The sequence below is a fragment of the Aotus nancymaae genome, unplaced genomic scaffold (assembly GCF_030222135.1).
Source record: "Aotus nancymaae isolate 86718 unplaced genomic scaffold, 86718_ANA_hifiasm-v0.15.2.pri h1tg000059l, whole genome shotgun sequence".
NCBI classification, from domain to species: Eukaryota; Metazoa; Chordata; class Mammalia; order Primates; family Aotidae; genus Aotus; species Aotus nancymaae.
In genome coordinates, this window is record NW_026988473.1 from 10760257 (window position 1) to 10783901 (window position 23645).

The 23645-nt window shown below is 41.1% G+C and overlaps 1 protein-coding gene across 1 annotated transcript in view; it reads left to right on the forward strand.

Moving 5' to 3' along the window:
• Positions 1-23160, forward strand: part of OSBP (oxysterol binding protein) — a 41639-nt gene extending 18479 nt beyond the window's left edge. Inside the window, exons 8-14 of the mRNA XM_012454309.3 lie at positions 3660-3905; positions 4192-4312; positions 16175-16278; positions 17511-17606; positions 19207-19388; positions 20519-20739; positions 20825-23160. Of these exons, the coding sequence (XP_012309732.3) occupies positions 3660-3905; positions 4192-4312; positions 16175-16278; positions 17511-17606; positions 19207-19388; positions 20519-20739; positions 20825-20967 (1113 nt within the window). The 3' untranslated portion in view covers positions 20968-23160. The remainder of the gene's footprint in view (positions 1-3659; positions 3906-4191; positions 4313-16174; positions 16279-17510; positions 17607-19206; positions 19389-20518; positions 20740-20824) is intronic.
• Positions 23161-23645: the final 485 nt, after the last annotated feature.

Here is a 23645-nt window from a genome sequence, read left to right on the forward strand (position 1 = left end):
TGGGGGCTTGAAAAGAAACCCTACTTGCCTAGAGTATTAGGTGCCTTGAAGGGAATAGTAGGAAAGTAGACTGGAAAGGCATGTCAGCAGTCTCAGAAATTTAGTTTTTGCTTAGAAATAGCTTCTGGTGCTGGGCGTGGTGGCTCATGCCTGTAATCCCAGCACTTGAGGTCAGGAGTTCGAGACCAGCCTGGCCAACATGGTGAAACCCTGTCTCTACTAAAAATACAAAAATTAGCCGGATGTGGTGGTGCGCACCTATAATCCTAGCTACTCAGGAGGCTGAGGCAGGAGAATTGTTTGAACTAGGAGGTGGAGGTTGCAGTGAGCTGAGATCATACCACTGCACTCCAGCCTGGACAACAGAGTGAGACTTCATCTCAAGAAAAAAAAAAAAAAAGAAAGAAGGAGTTTCTGGGTCTAGGTGACTTCTCTGTCCTCCTTTACCCAAGTTCCTTGTTGATACTGCCTTTAGGAATGTACAGTCCTGTACCTGTTTGCCCACAGATTAAGTCCTCACTCTTCCCCTACTCTGGGCTGTGACACAGGAAAACTAATCTTTCTAGGCAGTGTTTTTTCAGGCTTTCATGGCTGCCAGAGTCTGTCTGGGCTTCACTAATGCAAGACACCAGCAGGATGTTGTAGCCATGGGAAGTCTCTCCTTCTGTGCCTTCTTGAGTGGTACTCTGGCAGCATTTATGTGGCTCTAGTTTTCACTGGACAGGCCTCCCCCACCTTGATGTTTTACATTCTCCTGATCCTCCTCTCTCGGACCTCCACCTCTGGGCTGTAGTAATACCACTGCTTCTCCCCATCTCTTCACCCTACCGGTGGTTATGGCTTCCTGCTGCTGCTAATCTCTGGGTTGTCTTTTTTTCTGGCTGCCCAATTCTTCATCAGCTGTAGAATTCCCTGCTTTCTTCCACTTAAATATTCAGATTTATTTGTTTCCCTGCTTGGCTTTTGAGTAATAAAATCATCATTATAAAAAGTTTGTCACTTTTGTAGAAACGGGTTGTTGGTGGGCAACGCTGTGTGTGTGTGAAAAGCAGTGACAGTTTAGCGATGTGCTGATTCTAGTCCCACACACTGCTGGTATGTCTAGTAGCCACCAGTGGAGTACACTGCCTGTCCCCAGTTTTCCACAAAATGTATGGAAATGTTACTTCATGTTGCCTGAAATTCTGCCATTGAGAGATTTTGTTGAGTGTAGTTCATAAGTTCCATCTTTAAAAAGACTTGAGGATTAGGGCTTTATCAGCCCACCACCCCTCTGTATGCATTCATGTCATCATACTCGTTGTCTCTCAGTGTAGAGAAGAGGACTCTGGAGTGCGGCACACTGTTTTGGTAGGTCCTGTTTCTCAAAGGATGAGTGTTCTAATGTTGGTCCTGTGGCTCTGTGTTCACTGGAAAGTGTTCACAGAGAAACATTTGGGGTATTTCTCAGAGAAAAAGCAGGCTCTAGTTTATTAGTATCATCTTGAGGTAGGGTTTCACTCTGTTGCCCAGGCTGGAGTACAGTGACATGATCTTGGCTCACTGCAACCTCTGCCTCCTGGGCTCAAGCCATCATCACACCTCAGCCTTCCAAGTAGCTGGGACTACAGGTGCATGCCACCACACCCTGCTAATTTTTGTATTTTTTGGAGATATGGAGTTTTGCCGTGTTGCCAAGGCTAGTCTCAAACTCCTGAGCTCAAGCAGTCCACTCGCCTCAGCCTCCCAAAGTGCTGGAATTATAAGCATGAACCACCACTCCTGGCCAAGTTTTTTACTTTAAAAGACGTGTGAATGCATAGAAACAAACAAAAAATGTTAATAGTGGTGATCTCATTTCAAGAAAATTTTTTCCTTGATACTTTGTTTTCAAAGGTTTTTACAGTAAAAATTATACGATGTTAATTTCACAACTGAGGGAGAATAGCAAATATTAGAGTAATATGTAGCTCAGAGATTGGTGGGTAGGAGGGTGAACAAAAATGCTGGAAGAGGTGGAATATCAGAAAGAAAAATGTCGTTTTTGTTTGTTTCTTTTACTAAAGTGTTGCTTAAGACTAGAGCATTCACTAGAAAGGAATTTTTTTTCTTTCTTTTGTTATCTGGACTTAGAACTCAGGCCAATAATAGTTAGATTTTTTAATCTATATTGTTGATTAAATAAGCTTCATGGACTAAAGCTTGATGGAAGCTGACTTGTTTCATAGCAAATTTTTACATAGCAAAATCAATCAAAATGCCAAATAGTTGGCGGGGCGTGGTGGCTCATGCCTGTAATCCCAGCACTTTGGGAGGCTGAGGTGGGCAGATCATGACGTTAGGAAATCGAGACCATCCTGGCTAACACGGTGAAACCCCGTCTCTACTAAAAAATACCCAAAAAATTAGTCAGACGTGGTGGCACGCACCTGTAGTCCCAGCTACTGTGGAGACTGAGGCAGGAGAATCACTTGAATCCGAGAGGCGAAGGTTGTGGTGAGCCGAGATTGCGCCACTGCACTCCAGCCTGAGTGACAGAGTGAGACTCCGTGTTTCTTGCTCTCTACCCCTCCGCTCCCCAAAATAGTCAGCTTCTCTTGTTCACTTCTCTGTACCCAGTGGGTAGCAAAGGGTCTAGTACACATGGGTACTCCGTAAATATTTGTGGAATAAGTAAGTGAATGAATGAATGAATGAACATCTCCCCCAACAGCAGCCCCCAACCCTCCCCCTCCTACACACACACGTACACACATAGGCTTGCTTCATCCAGTACTTGTTTGCCCAAAGCTGGCTTCAAAATTGGAAAGGTAAGAGCATGCACAGCCCCTTCCAAACCCCCATCATAAGCACTTCACTCCCACAAACACAATTATCCACCCTCGGAGAGAAATCAGAATCCTGGCCTGATGAAGAACTGAACTGAGACTTGGCAGTTGTTTTGTCCAGGGAGGAAGCTAACTTTTATAACTAATCAGGATACAGCTGTACTTATAATTTACTACTGTTTCTTTCATTCTTCAAGAATTTTAAATACCTGACTTCCTCTCTGGGTGTACTTGTGCTAAAATACATTATATTTCTTTATTTTTATTTTATTTGAGACAGAGTTTCACTCTTGTTACCCAGGCTGGAGTTCAAGCAATTCTGCCTCAGCCTCCCGAGTAGCTGGGACTACAGGCGTGCGCCACCACGTCCAGCTAATTTTTGTATTTTTAGTAGAGACTGGGTTTCACCATGTTGACCAGGATGGTCTCGATCTCTTGACCTTGTAATCCACCCACCTCAGCCTCCCGAAGTGCTGGGATTATAGGCGTGAGCCACCACGACGGCCACGTTTCTTTTTTTTTTTTTTTAAACTTATTCATCCATCACCTATTTGATGATGGTCTTCTATGGGCCAGGCACTGATGGATCTTGGGTACATAGCACTCAACAGAAGAGACATGGTTTCCATCTCAAAGAGCTTACAGTTAGTGAAATGAAAACAGTGATTTCTGCCACTCAGCAGACATGAACAGTTGACAAGGAGAATGGGTTGCTGGTGGGTTAAATATTAGAGCTGCTCAACTGAGCAAAGTCCTCTTTTCCCAGTGATGTATTTCCTCAACTGCAAAAAAATTAAACTGTCTCTTAGAGATGTGTGGGCAGAGTTTTTATGTCTGTTCTTTTCCTTACAGGTGAACTTTAATGAGCCCTTGTCCATGCTTCAGCGCCTTACTGAAGATCTGGAATACCACGAGCTGTTAGACCGAGCTGCAAAATGTGAGAATTCTCTAGAACAGCTTTGTTATGTTGCAGCTTTCACCGTGTCCTCCTACTCCACTACTGTCTTCCGCACCAGTAAGCCATTCAACCCACTGCTTGGAGAGACCTTTGAGCTGGACCGATTAGAGGAGAATGGGTACCGATCTCTCTGTGAGCAGGTAAAGGAACCTCAAGACCATAACAAATTTCCTTTCTGAAGAAAGAGATGATTTTTGTTTAATGTCCTGAGTCTTAACATTTGCGGAAATTCTAGTCCCTGTCATCTCAGGTTTCATTCTTTTTCTTCAGAACTTCAGCATTGGAGACCCTGAAGTTTCTGGGATTCGCCTTCTGTTGTGGGTGTGAAAATGTCAAGTGTGAATTTTGGGTGTTTCTCACCAATTTATACGCAGTATCTTTTCCTTCTCCTTTCTGTCCTCTTAATTTGAACCTGATTTCTTCAAGGTGAGTCATCATCCCCCTGCTGCTGCACACCATGCTGAGTCCAAAAATGGCTGGACATTACGTCAGGAAATCAAAATCACCAGCAAGTTTCGAGGCAAATACCTCTCCATTATGCCCCTCGGTAAGGCTACCATCTTTGTCAGAATTAATGCGCCTGGAATGAAAGGTTTTCTGTCATGATGGAGGAGGTCACTGGCTCTCGAGTCAGGAGACAGGAGGTCTGATTTGGGCACTGACCCTCACTAACTGACTTGGGGCAGGTATTTAATTCTTCAGCTATCAAATGAGCATGGGGGCTAGAACCTCTTTAAGGAGCCATCTAGTCATAAATTCTTTATCCTCTTAGCTATGTTTAATGCATCTTTAAGTACTATTGAGAACACAAATTCTAGCATGCATTTGAAAAAAATTCTGTCTTTTAACTGCTGGTGTTTTCCTCCTTACTGTAGCAAGCAGGTTCTCTGTGTAAATCAGAATTTATGCTTGCAAGGTTAGGTTTCTCAGCTAATCCCTCCCCTTTCTTCTCTCCTTCCTCCTTTCTCTCTTCCTCTACCTGATGGGTTAGGTATCATTTATGTAATGGCTGAATTCTAGGTAAGTGAAACTTTATTTTTAAAAGATCTTATTTGGGGCCAGGCACAGTGGCTCACGCCTGTAATCCTAGCACTTTTGGAGGTCAAGGCAGGTAGATTGCCTGAGCTGAACAGTTCAAGAGCAGCCTGGGCAACATGGTGAAACCTCATCTCTACTAAGAATACAAAAAGTTAACTGGGTGTAGTGGCACGCATCTGTAGTCTCAGCTACTCGGGAGGCTGAGGCACAAGAATTGCTTAAACCTGGGAGGCGGAGGTTGCAGTGAGCCAAGATCGCGCCATGGTACTGCAGCCTTGGCTATAGGGTGGAACTCTGTCTGCAAAAAAAAAAAAAAAAAAGACTATTATTGCATTGCAAGTTAATTTTGTTTCAGGATCAGTCCTGGAAATGGAATCCTAATATGCAATGTTAGAGATTCTATACCTTAGAAGAAATCTGATTATTCAAAAAGTGTAGTAGAGTTTCTCACTGGTTTCTTGAACTAGAGCAACCATGTTTGGCCTGTGTACTGAAGAGTAAAAGCTGCTCTAGAGAAAGAGATCAAAGCACAAAGCAGTTAGAGAAACCAGGTAGCTCCCAAAAGACAGAGCTGACAGTAATTCCCTGAGCTCCTGGTGGCCTTCCATTTCCAGGTTCTAGTCTTTCACGAGCCATAGCTACAGTTCTTAAATATTGCAATATAGGCTGCTGCTTTAATGAATTCACCCTCACTCAGAAACACAAAATGCAGCAAACATAGTGCAAACTAGAAATTAGCCAGAAAAAAAATCCAGAAATGTTTTGTAATATATTTAAAGGGAGAAAAGAAACTGCAGTGTTACCTCTGATTTTATGATTAATATGCAGAAGGTCCTTAAATGAAAAGGAGACCGAGTGATACATCAGTATTGACTTTTACCAAAGACCTTTAAAAAGCTTCTACATTCTTGTCTTTGCAGCTAACAAATTCAGAAGTATTAGATTAAGAGTAGTAAATACCTGGGAGTTCATCTTTGATTTGCAGAATTTGGATGTCAGTGGCCATATTGCAGTGTGACATTTCACCATGGAGAAGAGTTTCAGAGCCCCCTTGAGGATCTCTAAAGGGATGAATCATATTTCATTCTATGTATGATTATGTATAGTCAGCCCTCCATACCTGGGTATTCTCCATTCATGGATTCAGCCAACCTTGGATTGAAAATACTGGAGGCTGGGCATAGTGGCTCATGCCTATAATCCCAGCACTTTGGGAGGCCAAGACAGGCAGATCACCTGAGGTGAGGTCAGGAGTTGGAGACCAGACTGGCCAACATGGTGAAACCCTGTCTCTACTAAAAATTAACCAGGCACGATAGTGGGCACCTGTAATCCCAGCTACTCGGGAGGCCGAGGCAGGAGAATTGCTTGAAGCCGGGAGGTGGAGGTTGCTAGCTGAGATCATGCCATTTCACTTCAGCCTGGGCAACAAGAGCAGAACTCCAGATCAAAAAAAAAAAAAAAGAAAGAAAAGAAAAGAAAGTACTTGGGAGGGAAAAAATAATAAAAAATAATGATACAAAAAAAGAATAGAAAAAATAGTATAATACCTATTTATATAGCAATTTATATTGTATTATAATTAATCTAGAGATGATTTAAAGTATACGAGGGAGAGGATGTATGTAGGTTATATGCAGATACTCTGTGCCATTTTATATAAGTGACTTGACCAGATTGTGGTATCTGCAGGGTGTTCTGGAACAAACCCCCCACAAATACCAAGGGAAGACTATTCATTTAAAAGATAACAATAACTTAACTAATGAAATACTGTACATTTTCTTTATAATTTGACTAATCTAAATTTCTTTGAGGAATTAATAACTATATGAACAAAGTACAGATGGTAGATCAAATTTTTTTTCTAAGTTTTAGTAATTTGTTAAAGATCTAATCTTTTAAAGTTAAAACATTGCTCTTAGGGAAACTTCATTTTAAAAATAAGAGAAAAACAAAATTAATTAGAAAAAAATTGGTAGCATTTACATTCCTATGGTTATTTAAGAATTTGGATCACCAGGATATGTTAAGTTCCTCCACATATTAGCTACTTAACTGAGTACCTGCCATGTGGTGGGTGTGGTTCTCAGAGTTTGGGAAATGTAAGTGAACAAAACAAAAATCCCGTTCTTCATGGGGAGATTGGAAAGAATTAACTTAGTGATAGGAAGCTGAATATAGAAATCTAAAGAATGGAATTTCTAGACATTTGCCCTGGGGATGGCTGTATTTAACATTTTTTGGGTCAGTGACTTGGAAGGCGAATGATGCAGTGAAATTTTTACATTTGCAATGGCACTCAATTCTCTGAGAGAAAGTTATTGTTAAGCCAGTAGATATAACTGAAGAAAAATATATGGACAGGGTTATGAGTGAGTGAGCCGACAGATAGCTCCAGTGTATTCAGCATAAAGTAATGCATCTAGGGAAAAGTAGTTCAAACTTTTATGTTGATAATTAAAGTAGCATTTGTTGAGTGCTCATTATGGATCAGGTATTGATATAAGTGCTTTTCACACATTAACTCATTCAGGCCTAACAATAATTCTATAAGATAAACAACTTTATTGCCATTTTTTAAACAAAGGAAACTAGGCATAGATAGGTTGTCAGGGTCAACTTAACCAGCTAGTATGTGAGCTAAGTTGAGGCAATCTGGCTTCAGGGACCACTGTCATTACCACTAGGCTGTACTGAAAAGGAGAGACTACAAGCCATCGGTTATAGTTACAGCACAAAAGGACACTGAAGACATCAGCCCAGTATTCTCACTGAGGTCTGACAAGACAAGGCAGTTTTAGGTTATTTGGTAGCAGGACAACTTCGTACAAAATTACGGTTCTGTTAACTCTACTTTGAAAAAGTCATAGCCATGACTGGAGAAAATCAAATACAGAGCAATGAAAGTGCCTAAAGATACTTGGAGGCAGTGGCAGTGAGTTTGAGTCTCCCTATAAAATAGGCTAAAAAGTTTAGAAACTTTGCCGTTTAGAAAAAAAGTGCTTCTAGAAAATATAACTGAAGTTTGCAAAATAATGAAGACTATCATAAGGGGCAAATAGGAATTTCTTCATCGACTTCTAGGATATGGAAACTAGCTGGTATGCTTGCAGTTTAAAAAGATGCATTTATGCTCATCACCACTGTCATTAGAGAAATGCAAATCAAAACTACATTGAGATACCATCTCACGCCAGTTAGAACGGCGATCATTAAAAAATCTGGAGACAACAGATGCTGGAGAGGATGTGGAGAAATAGGAACACTTTTACACTATTGGTGGGAGTGTAAATTAGTTCAACCATTGTGGAAGACAGTGTGGCAATTCCTCAAGGACCTAGAAATAGAAATTCCATTTGACCCAGCAATCCCATTACTGGGTATATATCCAAAGGATTATAAATCGTTCTACTATAAGGACACATGCACACGAATGTTCATTGCAGCACAGTTTACAATAGCAAAGACCTGGAACCAACCCAAATGCCCATCGATGATAGACTGGACAGGAAAAATGTGGCACATATACACCATGGAATATTATGCAGCCATCAAAAACGATGAGTTCGCGTCCTTTGTAGGGACATGGATGAACCTGGAAACCATCATTCTCAGCAAACTGACACAAGAACCCAAAATCAAACATCGCATGTTCTCACTCATAGACGGGTGTTGAACAATGGGAACACATGGACACAGGGAGGGGAGCACTATACCCTGGGGTCTGTTGGGGGGGAGTGAGGGGGACAGTGGGGGGTGGGGAGTTGGGGAGAGATAGCATGGGGAGAAATGCCACATATAGGTAAAGGGGAGGAAGGCAGCAAATCACACTGCCATGTATGCACCTATGCAACAATCTTGCATGTTTTTCACATGTACCCCAAAACCTAAAATGCAATAAAAAAAAAAAAAGATGTGTTTATTTATTTTTATTTTTTTATTTTGAGGCAGAGTCTTGCTCTGTCACCCAGGCTGGAGTTCAGTGGCACGATCTCTGCTCATTGCAACCTCCAGCTTCCTAGGCTCAAGAGATTGTCCTGCTTCAGCCTCCCAAGTAGCTTGGATTACAGGTGCCCCCCACCACACCCGGCTAATTTTTGTATTTTTAGTAGAGACAGGGTTTCACCATTTTGGCCAGGCTGGTCTCAAACTCCTAATCTCAAGTGATCTACCTGCCTTAGCCTCCCAAAATGCTGATATTACTGGCATGAGGCACCACTGCACCTGGCTGAAAAGATACATTTAAATAAGACTGTTGGCCCAGATGCAGTGGATCATGCCTATAATCCCAACACTTTGGGAGGCCAAAGCAGGAGGATCACTTGGGCCCAAGATTCTGATACCAACCTGGGCAACATAGGGAGACCCCATCTCTAAAAAAAAAAAAAAAAAGTTATTGCTTTGATAGTCTTTTCCTTTCAGCATTTTTCGTGTATCATCCCACTGCCTTCTGGCCTCCATGACTTCTTTTTCTTTTTGTCCTTTTTCCAATTTTTTTCCCTTCTATTTTATTTATTTATTTATTTATTTTTGAGACAGAGTCTCACACTGTCACCTGGGCTGGAGTACAGTGGCGTGATCTCAGCTTACTGTAGCTTCCGACTCCTGGGTTCAAGCGATTCTCCTGCCTTAGCCTCCCGAGTAGCTGGGATTACAGGTTCTCACCACCATGCCCAGCTAATTTTTGTTGTTGTTGTTGTATTTTTAGTAGAGATGGGGTTTCACTATGTTGGCCAGGCTGGTCTCAAACTCCTGATCTCTTAATCCACCCGCCTTGACCTCCCAAAGTGCTGGGATTACAGGCATGAACCACTGCGTCTGACCTATTTTATTTTATTTTTTTGAGATGGAGTCTCACTCTGTCACCCAGGCTGGAGTGCAGTGGCGTGATCTGGTGTCACTGCAGCCTCTTGCTCCTGGGTTCACCCGATTCTCCTGCCTTAGCCTCCTGAGTAGCTGGGACTACAGGCGTGCACTGACATGCCTGGATAATTTTTATATTTTTAGTAGAAACGGGGTTTCACCATGTTGGCCAGGCTGGTCTTGATCTCCTGGCCTCAGGTGATCCACCCACCTCGGCTTCCCAAGTGCTGGGATTACAGGCGTGAGCCACCATGCCTGGCCTCCAGTTTTTTAATTGTAAAACACACATAACATAAAATTTAGCACCTTAGCCATTCTTAATTGTACTGGTCAGTGGTATTAAATACATAATGTTGTGCAACCATCACCACCCTCTATCTAATTTTTTTTTTTTTTATTTGAGACCAAGTCTTGCTCACTGTCTCACCCAGGCTGGAGTACAGTGGCATGATCGCAGCTCTCTGCAACCTCTACCTCCCAGGTTCTAGTGATTCTCAAACCTTAGCCTCCCAAGTTGCTGGGATCACAGGCACCCACCACCACACCTGACTAATTTTTGTGTTTTTTTAGTAGAGATGGGTTTTCACCATGTTGGCAAGGCTGGTCTCGAACTCCTGACCTCAAGTGATCTGTCCACCTTGGCCCCCTAAAGTGCTGGGATTACAGGCATGAGTCACCACACCTGGCCAAAATATAAATTTCTATTCTCCCTCCCCAAACCCTGGCACCCACCATTCTACTTTCTATCTCTATAAACTACTTTAAGTACCTCCTATAAATGGAATCATAGTAGTTTTTGTCTCTTTGTTACCGGCTTGTTTCACCTAATGTAATATCAAGGTTCATCCATGTTTTAGCAAATGTCAGAATTTCCTTTCATTTTAAGGCTGAATAATATTTATCCCATTGAGTGTATGTACTACATTTTGCTTATCCATTCATCTGTTGATGGACTCTTTTTCATGTTTTAGCTATTGTGAGTAATACTGCTGTGAACATAGATGTACAAATATCCTTTCATCTTTTTGCCTAAAGTCTTAAGAAAAAAAATGTTTAAAGACAAATATCTCTTTAAGACCCTGCTTTCAGTTCTTTGTAATACGTACCCAGAAATGGAATTGCTGGATCACATGGCAATTATATTTTTAATTTTTTGAGCAAACTACCATACTGTCTTCGACAGTGGCTATACATTCCCACCAGCAGTACACAAAGGTTCCAGTTACTCCATATCCTTGCCAACACTTTTTAAAAATGTATCATAGCTATCCTAATAGATGTGAATTAGTATCTTACTATCATTTGACATGCAAAGGACTTGAATAGATATTTCTCCAAAGATATACAAATCATAAAGATTCATCCATGAACCTTTTTTTTTAGAGTACATAAAAAAGCGTTATTGAGCACTTTTTTGTGTACTTATTTATCATTTGTATATCTTTGGAGAAATATCTATTCAAGTTCTTTGCCTTTTTTTTTTTGAGATGGAGTCTCACATTATCACCCAGTCTGGAGTGCAGTGGTGCGATCTCGGCTCACTGGAACCTCTCCCTGTTGGGTTCAGGTGATTCTCCTGCCTCAGCCTCCAGAATAGCTGGGATTACAGGCACCCTGCACCATACCCGGCTAATTTTTTGTATTTTTAGTAGAAACGGGGTTTCACCATGTTGTTCAGGCTGATCTTGAACTCCTGACCTCAAGTGATCCACATGCCTCAGCCTCCCAAAGTGTTGGGATCACAGGCCTGAGCCACCACATCCGGCCTCCTTTGCCCATTTTTGAATTGATTTTTTTGTTGTTGTTTTTTTGTTGTTGTTTTTTTGTTGTTGTTCAGTTTTAGGAGTTCTCTGTATATTCTAGATATTAATCCCTTATCAGATATATGATTTGCAAATATTTTCTCCCATTCTAGAGGCTGCCTTTTTACTGTGTTGCTATTGTCCTTATTGCATAAACTTTTTTAATGTTCAGGAGGTCTGTGTTGTCTTCTTGTTGCCTCTGCTTTTGGTATCATATCCAAGAAATTATTGCCAAACCCAATGTTGTGAAGGTTTTGCTCTATGTTTTTTTCTAAGAGTTTTATAGTTTTAGATCTTACATTTAGATCTTTGATCTGTTTTGAATTATTTTGTACATGGTATTAGATAAAGGTCCAACTTCATTCTTTTGCACATGGATCCATTTGTTCAGAAGAGTGTCCTGTCTCCATTGAGTGGTCTTAGCACCCTTGCCAAAAATCACTTGAACCTATATGAAGGGTTTGTTTCTGGGCTCTTTCTGTTCCACTGGCCTATGTGCCTGTCCTTTTGCCAGTACTACACTTTTTAGATTACTGTAACTTTGTATTAAGTATTAAAATCAGGAAGTTTGAGTCTTCCAGCTTTGTTCTTTCTCAAGATGATTTTGGCTATTTGTAGTCCCTTGATTCCATATGAATTTTAGGATAGGTTTTTCTATTTCTGCAGAAAACATCTAGAGATTTCATTGAATCTGTAGATTGCTTTGGGTGGCACTGACAACCTTTAACAGTGTTGAGTCTTCCAATCTGTGAGCATAAGATGTGTTTCCATTTATTTACATCTTCACTTTAATCTTTTTCAGCAATGTTTTACAGTTTTTACTACCTTAAGTTAATTCCTAAGTGTTTATTCTTTTTGATGCTGTTATAAGTGGAATTGTTCTTAATATCCTTTTCAGATTATTTATTGTTGATGATAATAGAAATGCATTTAATTTTGTGTGTTGACTTTATACCCTGTTACTTTGTTGAATTCATTTATTCTATCAGGATTTCTTTTTTTTTTTTTTTGGGTGGAATTCTTAGCATGTTCATATATGAGATCATATCATCTGCAAACACAGATAACTTTATCTCTTCCTTTTCATCTTAGATGCCTTTTATTTCTTTTTCTTCCCTAATTGCCCTGGCTAGAACTTCCAGTACTGTGTTGAATAGAAGTGGTGAAAGTGGGCATCCTTGCCTTGTTCTTGATCTTAAAAGAAAATCTTTAAGTGTTTCACCATTGAGTGTGATATTTGCTGTGGGTTTTCATATGTGGCTTTTATTATGGTGAAGTATTTCCCTTGTATTTCTAGCTCATTGAGTGTTTTTATTCTGAAAGGGCATTGAATTCTGTCAGATGCTTTTTCTGCATCAATTGAGATGATCATGTGTGTTTTCACCCTTCATTCTGTTAATATGGTGCATTACATTGATCAGTTTTTATAAGTTCAATCATCCTTGCATTCCAGGGATAAATCCCACTTGGTCATGGTGTGTAATCCTTTTAATGTGCTGCTGAATTCAATTTCCTAGTTCTTTATTGATGATTTTTACATCACTGTTCATAAGGGATATGATATTGGTCTGTAGCTTTGGTTTTTTATAGTGTCTTTGTCTGGCTTTCATGTCAGGGAATGCTGGACTCATAGAATGAGATGGTAGTGGAAGAGATATTAGTTAAGAGATTTAGGCCAGGTACAGTGGCTCATGCTTGTAATCCTAGTACTTTGGGAGGCTGAGGTGGGAGGATTGCCTGAGCCCAGGAGTTCAAGACCAGTTTAGGCAACATAGTGGGACCCTGCCTCTACAAAAAATAAAAAAAATTTAGCTGGGTGTTGTGCATATGCCTGTAGTCCCAGCTACTTGGGAGGCTGAGGTGGGAGGATCACTTGAGCCCAGGAGGTCAAGGCTTCAGTGAACTGTGATTGCACCATTGCTCTCCACTCTGGGTGACAAAGTGAGATCCTGTCTCAAAACAAAACAAAACAAAAAGGGCTGGGTGCAGTGGTCACGCCTGTAATCCCAGCACTTTGGGAGGCCAAGGTGGGCAGATCACCTGAGGTCAGGAGTTCGAGACTATCCTGGCCAACATGGTGAAACCCTGTTTGTATTAAAAATACAAAAATTACCTGGGTGTAATGGCAGGTGCCTGAAACCCCAGCTACTCAGGAGGCTGAGGCAGGAGAATTGCTTGAACCCAGGAGGTGGAGGTTGCAGTGAGCTGAGATTGTGCCACTGCACTCCTGCCTGGGTGACAGAGCAAGTCTCCAGCTCAAAGAAAGAAAGAAAAAGCCACAGAGATTTAGGATATATTTAGGTGGAACAAATATTTCAAAGGTATTTGTGAAGATTAAATGAAATAATTCATAAGAGACCAGAGAACTGCATCTGGTACACAGCAAGTGTTCTCAGCAGAGTTGCTATTATTGTTATTATTAATGTAATTACCTTCATTGTTGTTATCCTCATCTGCCAACTACCAAGGCTACTTTAATTTTTTGTATAAGAAACATGTCTAAAAAAGGGTGGGGCACAGTGGCTCACACCTGTCATCCCAGCACTTTGGGAGGCCAAGGTAGGTGGATCACCTGAGATCAGGAGTTTGAGACCAGCCTGGCCAACATGGTGAAATCCTGTATCTACTAAAAATACAAAAATTAGCTGGGTGCAATGGCAGGTGCCTGTAACCCCAGCTACTCGGGAGGCTGAGGCAGAATTGCTTGAACCCAGGAGGCAGAGTTACTTTTATTGGTGTACATTTCCTAGTTTGGGTGAGTTGTTTTTATTAGCGGTTACAGAGAGAACTTAGGGACTTACTTTTAGTGGAATCAACTATTTTTTTTATTTTTATTTTGTATTTTGTATTTTGTATTTTTTTTTTTTTTTTTTTTGAGACGAAGTTTCGCTCTTGTTACCCAGGCTGAAGTACAGTGGCATGATCTTGGCTCACTGCAACTTCCACCTCCTAGGTTCAAGTGATTCTCCCACTTCAGCCTCCCAAGTAGCTGGGAGTACAGGCACATGCCACCACACCCAGCTATTTTTTTGTATTTTTAGTAGAGATGGGGTTTCACCATGTTGGCCAGGTGGGTTTTGAACTCCTAACCTCAAGTGATCTGCTCACTTCTGCCTCCCGAAGTGCTTGGATTATAGGGGTGAGCCACTGCGCCCAGCCTGGAATTGACTGTTATTAACTATGTATCTTTTAAAATTTTTGATTACTTTGAATCCTCAATTATCTCTGCTGTGAAACCACTGATTTTGGTATTCATTGGAGATTGACTCATAGGAACAAGAATCACTATATGTTTCAAGCATTTTATGAGGCAAATAAACAGACATTTACTGCACAACAGGGTGGGTTATCCCAAGTTTACAGATGATAAAACCAAGGCCTTTGAAACATTCAGAGTGTGATACTGTAATGCAGTTCTGGCACTAACCACCCAGAGTTCCCGCAGACTCCCTAAGTTAAGGACACAGTACCCAACAAGATTGCCCTTGCTTCAGATGCCAGCAACAAGTTGGAGGCCCTAGGCCACCTGCACTTCTGATAACTGGCTGTAAGTTCAGGAGTTCCCACAACTACCTCAGGTTTGATAATTCATTAGAATGACTCAGAACTCAGGAAAGTACTCTACTTATCATTACAGTTTTATTATTCAGGGTACAAATCAGGACCAGACAAATGAAGGGACCCATAGGGTGAAGTCTGGGAGGGTCCTGAACACAGAGCTTTGTGCCATGTCACCATGGAGTCAGGGCGTATCACCCTCCTGACACATTGATATATTCACCAACCAGGAAATTCCACTGAACTTTGGTGTCCAGAGATTTTAGTGGGGTTTCATTATTTAGGCTTGATTGCAGGATTGAATTCAATATCCCAGATCCCCATTTTTCCCCGGAGGTCAGGAAGTTGAGCCAATATCAGGTGACTCAAAACCCTGTCTCTAATCACATGGTGGAGCCTAGCTTGTTCTCATCCTGAGTTATCTCATTAGCATTAGCTATCTGGGGCCCACCATGAGTCACCTCATTAGTATAAATTGTCAGAAAAAAAAATTGTCAAGGCCCACCATAAACAACAGAGATACTCCTGTCACTTGGGAAATTACAAGGGCTTAAATGTCCCCTCCCAGGAACCATGGAAAAAGACAAGAAAAATTCTTCATGATACAACAGAGGGTCATACATCTGATGAGGGCTAGAGCCAGGAGTGAATCCGGTTCTGTCTGATTTCAAAGCCCCAGCTCTATCCACTATTCCATTTTTACTATTAAGGGCCTTAGATAAGTGATTTGTTTAAGGTCACACTGCTAGTACCTAACAATAGAGCCTGGCCCCAGTACAGACTACCAATGTGTGCTCCTTCCATAATGCAGTTACTTCCATAATGCATTTTGGGGCACATTTGACTTGTTTCTGTAAGTTTTGCAGTTGTGTTGTAGAACGCAGTGCCCTAGCTAAGGTGTATCAGTTGCCAGTGTTTGTCATCATTTAGTTATGTTTTATTTATAGATTTTTAAAAGTCAGTTGAGAAAAATTTAGTCAATACTTCCAACATTTAAGAAAGTTTAAGTCCTTTTTGATTTATTGTTTTATTTCTAAAAGTAAGAAATATCAATAGAAGATAATTAATTCATTATTGTTTTGAGACTGCGTGATGCTATTTTTCTGAACATTTGGCTTAATTTGTGTACCTCTTTCTGCTTCCAGGTACCATTCATTGTATTTTCCATGCAACTGGGCACCACTACACTTGGAAAAAAGTTACCACAACTGTACACAACATTATTGTGGGCAAGCTGTGGATAGATCAGGTGAGGAAATGTACCCAAAGTGCATCTGAAGTTTAAAAGAGTACCTCTTTAGGTATATTTTTGCAGTATTTAGGACATGTGAACTGATCCCAGAATATTGTTACTGATTCATCAGTTTCTCCTAAGGAATTTCTCTCAGGCAGCAGCTCTACCTCTACATTCCCAAGTTTCTGTACCACAAATTATTGTTCATAAATTACCAAATTATAACATTCATCAATGACTACTCTGCCAGGACTGTGTTGGGTGCTACAGCAGGTACAAAAAACAAATGTGTCCCCAATTCTTAATCTTTTCATTATTCATCAAATATTTATTGTCAGGCAGTATGCTAGGTCCTGGGGATACAAAATCTGATGAGATGTCCCTCAAGAAGTTATTATATCATTGGAGATATATGAAAAATGTGTAGGTTGAAAAGTGTGTAGCAACATACACTAATATAAAAGGTGCCCTATGATAGCATCTAATTAATTGTCAGTTCACTCTTAAGACAATTGTTGCAGTAAATTTAGAAAAGAGAGGGAATAGTGTCTTCTGAGCAGTCAGGAAAGGCTTCCCAGTAGATGCGGGAATTAAGCTGAATCTTAAAGTGTGGTTTGGGATTCAGAAGATAGGAAGAAGGGAAAAATGGGCTAGGCATGTTGGCTTACACCTGTAATCCCAACACGTTGGGACACCAAGGTGGGATGATCACTTGAGCACAGGAGTTTGAGACCAGCCTGGGCAACATAGTGAGACCTCGTCCCTACAAAAAATTTAAAAATAATTTTTTTTAATTAAAAAAAAAAGGAAAGGAGGGAAAATGAAATGAATAAAGTGTATAAAGGGCCACCATATATAATCTGAAATTATGAGTATTTTGATTTAAGCAGAAGAGTTCATAAAGGGTACTAGCGAGGGATTGGTTTGGAAAGGTAAATTTTCATGTGAATTTCAGCATATGTGCTGAAGGTCAAATCATGCCATCTAACATATAAGATACAATTCAGAACAAAACAAGAGGTCACTTGGTCTTGATCTCAACCTAGAAAACCAAGATTACATAGGGATTCTATAGCATTCCCAAAGCTGGCTAAGATCTGAATCTTAAACGAGGGATTGCTAGAATGTAAGATTGAAAAGTAAAGAATTACAAATGTAAAATTGAAAAGTAAAGAAAAAAGGTTTGGCAGATAGTGAATTTATTCAGTCTTAATAAAATTAATCTATGAATTTTTTTCATTTTACAGTCTGGTGAAATTGATATTGTAAATCACAAGACAGGAGACAAGTGTAATCTTAAATTTGTTCCTTATAGCTACTTCTCTCGGGATGTAGCAAGAAAGGTAAGGGAAGTTGAAATTTAAATTGTTTCACTTAGTATGTACCTCTTAGAAAGCATACTCCTTTAGAACTGGAATGTATACATATGTGGGGGAGTGTGGGTATGTATACATTATATATAGTGTGTGTGTACATGAAGTGATTCAAAAAAAGTAGAGGTGAAAGACTGGCATGGGGCTCACACCTGTAATCCCAACACTTTGGGAGGCCGAGGCCGTGGATCGCCTGAGGTCAGGAGTTCAAGACCAGCCTGGCCAACATGGTTAAACCCCATCTCTACTAAAAAGACAAAAATTAGCCAGATGTGGTGGCATGTGCCTGTAATCCCAGCTACTTGGGAGGCTGAGGCAGGAGAATCACTTGAACATGGGAGATGGAGGACACAGTGAACCTTGCACCATTGCACTCCAGCCTGGGTGACAGCAAGACTCCATCTCAAAAAAAAAAAAAAAAGTAGAGGTGAAGGAGTAAGTCAGCAAGAAAGACTATATTGCATTCCTAAACCAATTCCTTCTTTTTTCTGGGAATGACAATAAGTGAGGAAGTGAAAGTGTCAAGAGCAATGAGAGACTGAAAATGGGAAACACAGAGGAAGGACTAATAAAAGATTGCAGGAAAAAGGGATTTGATCCCTGAGAAGTTTGAGGGGGAGTTGTGTGATAACCCCACAATGATTTGTGCCACGAGTTTCTGTGGGAGACTAAAGAATAGCTGGGGATTTAAATCTGTTTGTGGGTCTCTATGAATTTCTGGAGAGAAGAAAATATAATTCTAAGTACCAGTCAGATGCTTTTCCTACTTGTATCTTTGATACAAAAATCCCTGGGAAAGGTAGTGAGAGGAGGGGACGGAGAGCAGGGAGGAAGTAGGGATAATGGGTATAAAAAAATAGAATAAAATCTAGTATTTGCTAGCACAACAGAGTGACTATAGTCAAAAATAATTTAATTATATTTTAAAATAACTAAAAGTATGATTGAATTTTTTGCAACACAAAGGATAAATGCAAATTATAAATATATATACCTACTGTGTACTCACAAAAATAAAAACTAAAAATAAAAAGTTTACCAAAAATTCTTGTATAACAAAAAATGATAATGAAATCCCCAAGTCATGGCTCAGTTATTCAAGTAGCAGAAAAAAAAATACAAGAAAATAATTTGAGGCCAGGCATGGTGGCTCATACCTATAATCCTAACACTTTGGGAGGCGGAAGTAAGAGGATTGCTTGAGCCAAGGAGTTCAAGACCTGCCTGGGCAACATAGCAAGACCCTTTCTCTACAAAAAAAAAAAAAATAAAGAATTAGCCAGGTTTGGTAGAACATGCCTGTAGTCCCAGCTGCTCAAGTGGTTGAGGTGAGAGATCACTTGAGCCCAAGAGTGGAGGCCACAGTGAGCTATGATGCATCAGTATACTCCAGCCTGGGCACAGATTAAGATCCCATCTCTAATAATGATAATAATAATAATTTGGATGACTCCATGGTGTTTGTTATAACAGGATCTAACCAGCATTTATCCTAGGACTTCCAGTATAGTCAGGTAAGCTAATCCACAGTGAATGCTATATAGCCATGCCCTGTTCTCCACCCTTGCAGGTGACAGGGGAAGTGACAGATCCATCAGGAAAAGTCCACTTTACCCTTCTGGGGACATGGGATGAGAAAATGGAATGTTTCAAAGTACAGCCAGTCATTGGGGAAAATGGGGGTGATGCTCGACAGAGAGGCCATGAAGCAGAGGAAAGCAGGGTCATGCTGTGGAAAAGGAATCCTTTACCGTGAGTATCAGCATGCATGCTGCCCAGATACCACTTTGACCTTGACTGTGGAGCAATATTGAAGGCATTTCTGCCTGCCGTCCCACTTAATTATGTGAGGAATCGAACTAGGGAAATTGAGACCTTTGGAGAGATTAACAGAAGGTTGTTATTTTATGATTTGAGTTGTAGCATGCTTGTTTCAAGGAAGTTCAAACCAAACCACATCTGACAAAAAATATTTTGTGCTTTCTAAAGGTCCTTTGGATTGTGATTCAGAAGGATATTTTTCTACTATTTAGAGCGAAACTATTCAAAAGTGGCTAGAGGAGGAAGGTGCCTACCACCTGTTAACAATTTAGCCTAAAAGCCCATGAGCAGCCGAGGGCAGTGGCTCTTGCCTGTAATCCCAGCACTTTGGGAGGCCAAGGCAGGTAGATCACTTGTGATCAGGAGTTCGAGACCAGCCTGGCCAACATGGCAAAATCCTGTCTCTACTAAAAATACAAAAATTAGCCACATATGGTAGAACACACCCATAATCCCAGCTATTGGGAGGCCTAAGGCATGAGGATGACTTGAGCCCAGGAGTTGGAGGTTGCAGTGAGCTGAGATCATGCCACTGCACTCCAGCCTGGGCAACAAAGGGAGACTCTGTTAAAAAAAAAAAAAAAAGAAGAAGAAGAAGAAGAAAAGAAAAGGCCCAGCAGAACAGAAAGATCCCTGAGACAATGTACAGGACTTTGGGAACAAGGTGGAGGTCACTTATTTCCTGTCATCATCTAATACAGTCAGTTTGTAGTATTAGCCAAGATTATCCCAGAGAGAGATTAAAAAGAAAACTAAGGAAAAGAGAGAGGAATTTTCATTCAGTAGAATGTCTCCTTCTAATGAATGTAGAGAATTTCAGCTGGGCACCACACAACACCAGAAGACTACAGAACTGAGTGATGCTGGGGAGGGGGTGGGGAGCGATCCAGTTTCTCTCTTTTAGTTAGGGCAACATGACATAGTCCTAGATCCTTTTTACAGATCCTGTTTTTGTTGAACAGCCTTGGTGACTTGGCCTTGGCAGTGTACTTAGTTGTTGCTCCTTAAATAGGGTCTGGGCTCTGGCATTACCATTTCTTTTTCTTATCTTCTACTTTTAGGAAGAATGCAGAAAACATGTACTACTTCTCAGAGCTTGCTCTGACTCTCAATGCTTGGGAAAGTGGCACTGCCCCCACAGACAGCCGGTTACGACCTGACCAGAGACTGATGGAAAATGGGCGCTGGGATGAAGCAAATGCGGAGAAGCAGCGCCTGGAGGAAAAACAAAGACTTTCCAGAAAGAAGAGAGAAGCGGAAGCTATGAAAGCCACAGAGGATGGTAATGAACTTGCCTTCTACTCTTCTTTCTTGATGCATGGAGAATGCCAGCACTAATTTTTTTCTTTCCTCTCTTTACCTTTTAGGCACGCCATATGATCCCTATAAGGCACTGTGGTTTGAGCGGAAGAAGGACCCTGTTACCAAGGAGTTAACCCATATTTATAGGGGAGAATACTGGGATTGTAAAGAAAAACAGGACTGGAGCTCATGCCCGGACATTTTCTGAAATGCAGTAACAAAAGAGAGGAGCATCTAATGGAGAAGAGGACAGAGGATGTGTGGGAAGCTGGCAGTTGTGACTCTCTTACCAAGTGCTTTCCTCAAGTTTGTCTCTCTTGACCAATCATTTTTTCCAAATCAATCACCAGAAGCAGACACCAGTGGTGGTGATTGGCTGGTTGCCTTAGCTGATTGAAACTGAAATCGACATACAGGAGATACTATGTCTGTAAGGGAGAGGTTTAGTGGCCGAAGGTTAGTGTTATTCCACATCCGCAAAGTCAAGTATTCTTGGCTCTTCTTTCTCCCTCTGCCCCCACTTAAGATGATGTCACTCACCCTCCCCTTGTAGTATCCTGCTCAGCCAAGATCTGCGTAAGATTGTGATTCAGGGGCATTTTGGTGCTGTTCAGAGCAAGAGCCGAATTTAGAAGTTCCCTTAAAAAGAAACACATAAGACTTACCAATGGAGGCACCGTGAATGGTTGCAGTGGAGCTTAGGTATAACATCACCAAGTGTGTTCACACACAGGGTCGGTTTATTGGAGTGTCCACGCGGAGATAACTGCGATATTGGAACACCTGTGAGAGAGATTGTTCTATAGGGCTGGAATATTCAGATTTACATTCTCGGAAGTTTCTGTTTTTACTTGCATCAAACGACCCTCTGTTGTTCTCCGTCATCTTTAATAGCAACTGGAGACCACTTTGGTGGTTGGTAAGAGGGGTACATTCTCCTCACAAAGGGGTTTTATGGATTTCCTCAGGTGGAGAGCTTCTGAGAACACAGGCAGGATGGAAAAAGACTACTAGTCACTTTTGCTTTCCCAACCCCCCTCAGTGCCATCCTTCACTGTCTTTCTGGCTTCTCGTCTTTCTGGCACAGTAACATTTTGGGTCTGTGCCCCATTGTGGAGCAAAACATTACCTGTCCCATTCTGATAGACTTCAGAATTTAAGAGGAGAAGTTAATCTGGAACAAAAGTTTTCACCATCTCTCAAGCCCCATGGACTGGAGCCACCTCTGGAATAATGTGTTAAATATTTGTATATTATACATATGTAGAGAAAAATCTAATTTTTTTGTTTGATTTTCTTCCTTCCCATTAAGAATCTTGTTTTTTGATATCCCTTGTCTCCCTGAGACTCGCTTGACACGTGTTGATCTGGATGGCACTCCTCTGCTCTCCACCTTTTATGGGCAGAGGGATTCAAAACCTGAGCAGGATCATGTCTGGCAGTTACTAAACGGGGACTTTGTCCATGGTTTGTATCATGGGGTGCCTACTGCTGTCTAAACTCTGCTCTCCTAATTAGCTGACTCTTGCAAATGAAATCCTAACCTCTCTCCTGACTCCTTTCTCTTTTTAGGAAGAGTATGGCTAGAAAGTCCAGAGGGCAACTTTCAGTTTAATTCTGCTTCTGTCCGGCACATAGGCTAAATCCCAAAAGAACTTCATTCCTAGGATGTGGGGCTGAAAGCACCATCATGTGGGGTGGATCAGAGAATTGCTCCTATTGGGCCCTGGCTTCCTTCTGTTTGTTCTGTATTTGTTTTAGTTGTCTTGTTGAGAAATGTAACCCCTGTGCAACCCACCCTTGGTTGAGGATCACAAATTGAGGTGCCTTCCTTGTATGCTTTTTGTTAGTATTTTTCGTTTTTGTTCCTTAACTGCTGAGCCTCAGCCAGCGTGGGTCCTGGGGGAAATATCATTCCAAGGGAAGCCATCTTCCGGGGAAATTGGATTTATACTGGGTAAATTAGTACTTTTATTCCTTCCCCCATCCCGTCCTAGTTGTGATAAACATGGGAGAGGAGCGACTGACTGCTGGGGAATTTCCTCCTAAGAACCTTATTCCCCAACTAAGCAAGGGGTTCTGTCGGGGCTTCTTTCAAGGAGGCTTATAAAAGCAGTGACCTCATCAGGGGCTTTGGATAGAGTGGGAATTCCCCAACTAAATTGGACTTCTCTACTTTATCCCCTTTTCTCTACTTTATCCCCTTTTCTTCCTTCACCATCTGCACTACATTTCTGGCTTGATCCCCAATCAGATTCCCGCTAATGGAAGAAGTTTAGAATCTTTCAGGTGGAATAAAGTCACATGAAAACAAAACAACTATATATATTTTCAGTTTTTTTGCCTTATTGCTTTTTTTCAAAAAAAAAAACTACTAAATTAAATAATTTTTTAAAAGTCATATTGTTTGTCTGATTCACTTCTACTGCTGCTAGGCAGGAAGTGGTGGTGGGGAGGGGAAGGAGAACTGGTCCAATGGTAATTTGTTCTGCTCAAGAATCTGAGAGCCCAGAAGCCCTGGTCTTCATGAGAAATGGAAGGGAAAGCTGTTCACCACCACTCTGGAGGGCCATGAGCAGAGGAGGAGTTTTAACAGTCCCTGCTGCTTAAATTAACAGTCGTCAACATCCCACCTTGGCACAGGGGAATAGTTTTTAGTGTTTTTGATAACTGGGCCTGCTTCACTTCAAAAAATAAAAATTTTCCCTGTAAATTTAATTTCTCTTGCCCATTTAGATTATCAGATTGTTAGCTGTTTTATGTAGGGATTCAAATTGTTTTTTGTTTGAGACAGAGTCACTCTGTCGCTCAGGTTGGAGTGCAGTGGCATGACCTCAGCTCACTGCAACATCTGCCTCCTGGGCTCAAGTGATTCTTCCCACCTCA